This window comes from Nanorana parkeri, unplaced genomic scaffold, assembly GCF_000935625.1.
Source record: "Nanorana parkeri isolate BGI_ZX_2015 unplaced genomic scaffold, ASM93562v1 scaffold1321, whole genome shotgun sequence".
NCBI lineage: Eukaryota > Metazoa > Chordata > Amphibia > Anura > Dicroglossidae > Nanorana > Nanorana parkeri.
Genome location: NW_017307589.1, coordinates 99678 through 106949, shown reverse-complemented (window position 1 = coordinate 106949; position 7272 = coordinate 99678). Strand labels below are relative to the sequence as shown.

The 7272-nt window shown below is 42.2% G+C and overlaps 1 protein-coding gene across 1 annotated transcript; it reads right to left on the bottom strand.

Annotated features, from left to right (window-relative positions):
• Positions 1–3695: 3695 nt before the first annotated feature.
• Positions 3696–5043, bottom strand: ADRA2B (adrenoceptor alpha 2B). Its single transcript, XM_018569327.1, has one exon. It carries the CDS (start codon positions 4957–4959, stop codon positions 3757–3759), a length of 1203 nt encoding a protein of 400 aa, XP_018424829.1. The 5' UTR covers positions 4960–5043; the 3' UTR covers positions 3696–3756.
• Positions 5044–7272: the final 2229 nt, after the last annotated feature.

The window sequence follows — 7272 nt, the reverse complement described above, 5'->3', positions numbered from 1 at the left end:
GGGGCAAACGCAGTACAAATGATGTGGGTGGCTTGCCCTGCCTGACATCATTGGTTGCTAGGACGCCAGAGGTCCTAGCAACCAATGGTTGAAGTGGAGTGGGTGACTGCACTGGGTTATGGCTGGCAGTGGATGCACCAGCCCTTTGGAGATTGTAAGCTCTTATGTCCTAATCCTTTTGTATGGTCAAGTATTATAATTGTACTGTCTCTCCCATATGTTGTAAACCGCTTCACAAACTGTTGGTGCCATATAAATCTGATAATAATAACACACACACATACTTACTAGGTCTTAGATGTGGGGGCTGCATTAGCTTTGCTTTTCCTTTAATTTTACCTGGTGATCCTGCCAGAAACACGCTTCCTGTGTCAGGGTGACAATCCATGCAGGAGCTACATTGTCACCCTGGGATAAGAAGGTTTTTTTGGAACTATATAAAATTCCACTGCACCTTACCTCCACAACAGAGGGGGAGGTTTTTAGTAGCCCACAAAAAGAACTGGCAACCATGCTTAACTGATGGCAGCCAGCAAACGCATAGTTACCAGCTTGCAAACTTTCTGTCAGGTTCGGCTGGTATTTTTTTCACAGACTTAAATATACCCTTGAAAGTGTTTTAACAGATCAAAAAGGAGCAAATCAAAAAAATTAACTGGGTCACCCTTGCCCTAAGAATTCGGGGATACATACACTTTAAATGGATTTAATGTATCCATGGCAGAGGAACCCTTATGTACATTTTTCTAAGATGGCAAAGATGATATTTTCTTCTTTCATTTCATATACAAATAGCGCTGAGAGCTTTTCTCTAAAAGGTCATAACTTCCATCAGAAGAAAAGCTCACAAACCTCTCAAACTCTAAAAGTTAGAACCAAGTTATGAAAATTGTGAAAGGAAAGAAGTTGCCACAGGCAATGCAGATGCAGACACATCAGTACTAGAAGAGCACATAGAAAATACTTAGTTGCTATAAGCAATACTTCCATGCTGTGCCTCCCCCCAGTACATTACCCCCCATTACCTTCTCATTATACTGAGCTGCCATCACTGTTATACAAAGATCAGTTCCCATGATCTTTGTCTGAATACCGATCTCTCTCCCTCTCCAAGTCTCTGACCTGTTTTGAACTAGAATAAAAAGCTAATAATTCCCAAGAAAATATATAAAAACTAAAATATGGGAAAATGAGACACGTAATCCTTTCCAATTTGCTACTGTCCCTCCTGAGAGGGCTATGAAGAAATTGGAGGTACTTGTTATATCTGGAGATGTGGTGCATTCATTATTATTACTTTTATGGAGACATAAAGAAACACTTTTTTTTAATAAACTGAAGTCCCAAATGGGCATCTGTCTGCCAAAATCAAGAGTGGTTGCTGTTTATTTTAGAAGGAGACACAAAGCAGGCAGGCTTGATTTGCTTTGCCCAGTTATTTCAAAAACTTCCCACAAAACACAGATTGGGTAGCTGGCCTTGTCATCTGGCTATATAGTGGTTTATGAAGCCTTTGCTGCAAGCTGCCCGTGTCCAGCTCATAGGCTGCCTACTTCAAGGACAATGAAGCGCCTACTAGGGTGTGAGACCCACACAATGGTGCCTTTCACCTGAAGGGTCAGAACTGTGGGGACCAATGGTAATGCATTTTTACTGCTATGGGTCACTACCCTTTGCCTTGTTAATTAAACCCAAAAGTCCTATGCTTAGCAATGGTACCTTTCACCTGAAGGGTTAAAACTCTGTGGACAAATTCCCTGGAAGGCAATGCAGGATGCAATGGTGATGCATGATTAGCCATTATGGGTCACTACCCTTTGCCTTGTTAAATACATTCAAATGTCCTATGTTTAGTAATGGTGCCTTTCACCTGAAGGGTCAAAACTCTGCAGCCAAAATGCCCTGGGAGAGCAATGTTAATGCATGATTGGCTGCTACGGATCACTATCCTTTGCCTTGTTAAATAAGCTCCAATATCCTATGTTTAATAAAAGAAGTGTAGACTAGATCGCCTTTTATTCAATTAGAGGAGAAGATTTTCCATTCACACACTGGACACATGTGGTTCACAGAGACCAGTGCTTGCTTCTGCAGAACACCAAGGTTTATTCAGCTAAACAGATTGGTGTCACAAGTTCCTCTCTTATGAATGAAGCCTGTGATTTTAACTGAGCCAAATCAAAATGTTCTTTGGTCACGACAACACTGGGGGCTGGTTTATGTAAATGCCAAAAAAAGAAGAACCTGACACCCATTGCACCCAAAGAGATGTTGGCTTTTTTTTCATTGTCTAACCTTAAAGTGACACTAAACTCAGGGGTTAAACCTTAAAAGTTAATTGAAGTACCTTAACTAATAACAATTAGGGGAATTTATCAAAACTGGAGCAGATAGAATCAGGAGCAGCTGCCTATGGCAACCAATCAGCTTCTCTCTTCAGTTTGTTTAGTTAAGCTTTGAAAATGAAAGAGAAGCTGATTGGTTGTCATGCACAGCTGCTCCAGATTTCGTCTGCTCCAGTTTTTATATAATTCCCCTCAATGTATCTTATTTATGAATCACGCGGCTGTAGATCATCAAATCATATCTGAATTGGTGCTGATACTGTCCTTCCTTCTGGAGGGTGGCTACTTTTGTTCCTCATGGCCCTTGTGTGTGTTGTAAAGTAGCCACCGCTCCAAGCTCACTCCTGTGATGGATTACAATCTCAAAACTCAATACAAATTATAAACCTAAAACATCACAGTAGTGAGCTTGGAGTGGTGACTACTTTACAACACATACAAGGACCACGGGGAACAAAAGTAGCACCCCTCCAGAAGGAAGGACAATGTCAGCACCAATTCAGAGATGATTTGAGGACCTACAGCCAAATGATACACAAATAAGTTACATTTTTGTTAATGGTTAAAAGGTGCTTGAATGCATTATTAGGATAGAACTCCTGAGTTTACCGAAACTTTAAAAATGAAAGAAAAAAGTAGAGCTGGAATGGAACTATTGAAAAAGAGAGGCATCCTGTTCAAAGAGTAGACAGATTATCTGAAAGCCGCCAAGCACAAGCAATAGGTAAAGGAACCGATTTCTGGGAATCACAAACAACGCAAATGGGAGCAGTAATGGACGTCTTAACGGTTCACATTTCATCTTTCATTCACTCACCTGCAGTGATAAAAGACTTTGGATCTCTGGTTGTAGGTAACAACTTCACTTCGGCAGCACTTTTCATTAACCGGAGCAGCCTCATAGCCTTCTTTCATTTCACAGTGAACCAGTTTCAGATTTTTTATATATTTTCCTATTTTTGCTAATTTACAGGTAATTAAATTGTGTTTTGCTCTCCTCCTCAGAAAGCAAACAACTACTTATAGGTCTTACCAATAAATGTGTACATTTACTTGCATCACATACATTTATCTGTTTATCTGAAGAGCTCAGACAAAGACAATTTAATTTTAAGTTCATATAGGCAGCGAAGGATGCAGGGTGAACAGACAATACTGTAAACCACAGCACATTATAAAAACAGTAATATTCATTAAAAAACCACAGTTAAAACACAAATATAAGCACTTTTATTCAACCAAGCTCAGCTTGGGACAGCAATATTGTGTAAATCATCATCACCAAAACACAATGGAGATGTTAGCAGTGATGGATTTGGTTTACTAGAGAAATGTACAGTCTAACTCTCTCTACAGCTTTCTCCCTCGTGTAGCCAATAAATAGAAAGTTCCTAGAAGAAGAAAAAAACTCTCACCAGACGGAGTGTGTCCAGTGGCTGCACAGAATCCGACGGAAAGCCTTCCTGAAGTCCTGGTTGAATATTGTGTATATAACAGGATTGAGGGAACTGTTACAATACCCTATCCAGAAAAAGAACTGAAACACACTTTGTGGGATGTAACAGAGATCAGGGCATATGGCTTGAAGGCTGTAGGTAAAAAAGAAAGGGAACCAACATAAGACAAAGACACCGATAACTACAGCTAGAACAAAGGTAAACCTCTTCTCACGGTTGATATGGCTTTTCTTTTTGGACATGACAGACGCAGTGTCTTCTGTTTTTTTGGGCAGCAGTACAACACCTTTGGTTGTGACAACACTGTCCATTATTGAAGGCCCATGGCCATTGGTCTCTTTAAGGCCTCCAGGCTCTGGATGACCATTCTCCTTTGGGACAGATTGGGCCGCTTTGACAGCACACTGATGATCAGGTGGTACAGAACTCAGTTTCTCCTCTGGATTACAGCAGGCATGACCTGGAGCGTTCTCCACACTGTGTCCAGCACAGAGGCTAAATAGCTTACATGTCCTCTCTTTGGGTGTACAGTTGTTTGTGTTCTTCCTGCTCCGACGTTTTGCTATTAGATATATTCTGAGGTACACCAAAATCATGATCATACAGGGAGCAAAGAAGGAGCAGATGCTGGAGGAAAGAATGTACCAGGGCTCCTCATTTAGCTTACACTGAGGCTTGTCACTGTTGAGGTCCTCCTTCTTTCCCTTGTAAATTAATGGTGGCAGGGAGATCAAGGCTGCCAAAGTCCAGACGATTAAGATGATGCACTTTATCCTCCTAGGAGTCCTCTTAGAGTTATACTCTATAGCTTGACTGACTGACCAGTACCTGTCCAGACTAATGGCACAAAGGTGCACTATGGATGATGTGCAGAAGAGAACATCCAGTGCCAAGTACATCTCACACCAAGTCTTGCCGAAGTACCAGTATCCCATCAGTTCATTTGCCAACGAGAAGGGGATAATAAGAGTGGCAACTAGGATGTCTGCTGAGGCCAGTGACACCAGAAAGAGATTTTGAGGAGCTTTCAGCGAGCGGCTAGTCAGCACCGCCATAACCACAAGCACATTGCCGAATATAGTGAAAAGAATGAGAAAGCTGATAATTGCGGCTATAACAGCAGTAGCTTGGATGGAGTATGACAGTGGTGATGCCATATCCTCCTGATAAAACAAAAAGATAAGCAGCTGTTCCAATAAAGCAAGCGTCCAATCTAGAGAGATGAAAAATCCAGATCTCTAGGCTCCATCAGTCCACACATGAACAAAACTTTGGAGGGACTTCATGAAAAGTTCAGAAACGCAGAATTCTGCAAATGTAGATCATTTGGCCAGAAATTCACCAAAGTCTTGCAAGTATCTTACCCTTTAGAGAAGAGTCCTCTCTGCTTGGCTATGAAATACGTGAGCCTTCTCTCTCAGTGAGGTGAGAAATAGAGAACGTTGGCTTTTAAAGTAGTGAATGTTTAGTTTACACAACCCCACTGAGTGATGTCAGAAACTCAACAGCTCAGCCTCTTTCTAAAGAGGGGAGGAGGGAGCCACAGGCTGGATCCTCTTCACTCCATAGATTTATTTCCTGAACGCAGCTGCTCATTGCTCTTCCTCCTGCTGTTTCAGGGGAGTTTAGTGGCTCCACAACAGTTGCAGGACCACCAAGGGCATCATGACTGATTTCCTGCAATAAGATGTGCTTCAGTCGCACTGCACAGGCATTAATACTGCAGCCCGAGGGAAACATTCTGCGCAACGAAACATTTCAGACTTGGCAGCACTTTACCCAACAAGTACGCAGATTAACTACTTTAGAATGCAAAACTATGTGGAGACATAACCACTTGCTCATTTGTGTGCGTGCTTTGAAAAAAAGTAAATCAAATTCAGCTTATACGGTTATAAAACATGCGAACGGTAAATGCCGTTTTAACCCCTCCATGTACTACTGGGCTTACCATTCAGCACCAAGGATAGCTCAAGCAAATTACTACACCAGCACCCTCTACTGGCCATTTATGGCAGCAACGTTTTTGAAATGAGTCAAACAAATCCTTCCATAAAATGATTTATTACATTAGAAAATGCAAAACAGTGCAATATTTTTCTCAGGTGCAATTCCCAACATAAAGGTTATCAATAACAATTTTACTTGTATTCATTGCATCTGCAACACCTTCCACAACCACCTACAAGAGAAAAAGGAAAAGTCAATATTGATTTTAATACACGCGTAGGAGAAAGAACGGCATAGTGAAAGATAACAAAACGTAACCATGCACAACAGGTGGAATCTGTCCCAAACATATTGTTTTAGCTGTTCCATGCAAGCGCGTCCCACCCCAACTGCCATAACGCTCTGGCCTCTGATGCCGAGTGATCAACATCTTTCCTGTGTTCCTAAGATCGTGTGTCCTGATTGTTATTGACCCTCTGCTCGCTACTCTGTGTTCCTGTGACCCCGGCTTGTTCTTCGACCACTGCTCCTGCCTGCCACCTTGTACCTCTCTGCCCGCACATTACTGGCCCCAGCTCGATCCTGCTTCCACTTCTGTTTGTCACCCGATACTCCTCTGCCCACCTGTTGACGACCCAACTAGTGCGGACTACAGCTCTTCTGGAGCTTCTTTAGTGGTCCAGCTCGTTGGTATTGCAGAGACTGACTTTCCTGCCACAGTGAAATCATCTGGCACTTATGCCACTCTGTGTCCCTGCAGCTGGTATCCAGGGGCTCTGGGATTGGGGCTGCAAGGGAGGCCATCCTCATCAACTCAGACACCAAAGGTACGCGACACAAACCCTTTGTTAGGACAGACAGTGTTCAAATCTAGTTTACAACTGATAATGAAATCTGCCAGCACAGTACATGAAGGGTTAGTTAGGGTAAACATAACTTCCCACAGCCCCCTCTTTAGAATTACGTGGGGGAAGCTAGGTAGGATTTTTAAGTGAGTAAAATGCACTTAAAAATGTAAACTGAAATGTCAAATATTTGTTTTAGGTTATGCAATGTGAACAAATATACAATATGAGTTACCCCAATTTGGCTGAAATAGTGGAAATACATTTTAAGACTGGGTTCACAAATTTGTTTTAGAGTGTGGTTTGTGACCGATGGGTGGCAGCATGGTGTAGCTGTGCCTTAGACTTTTATTGGTAGTACAATGTGTACACTCCATTCAGGTCTCTGCACAGCAGTGTGGTGGGCTGCACTGCGGAGGACTCTATGCCATCCAGTGCTCTGCAGAAAAATGAAATATGCCTGCATTTTTCTGCAATGCGCATGACACCAGTGTTGTGGTGTGAACGGAGCACATAGAAAACAATTGTTTCGATGTGCACTCACGGTAACTGGCATTGATCCATCGTGAAAAAACGCCAGTCAACACAACCGGTGTGTAGGAGCACTAAGTGATCATTCTTGCACTTTGTGTCCGCATAATTGAGGGGTTTGTCCCTTGCCTAAATATTGTGTTT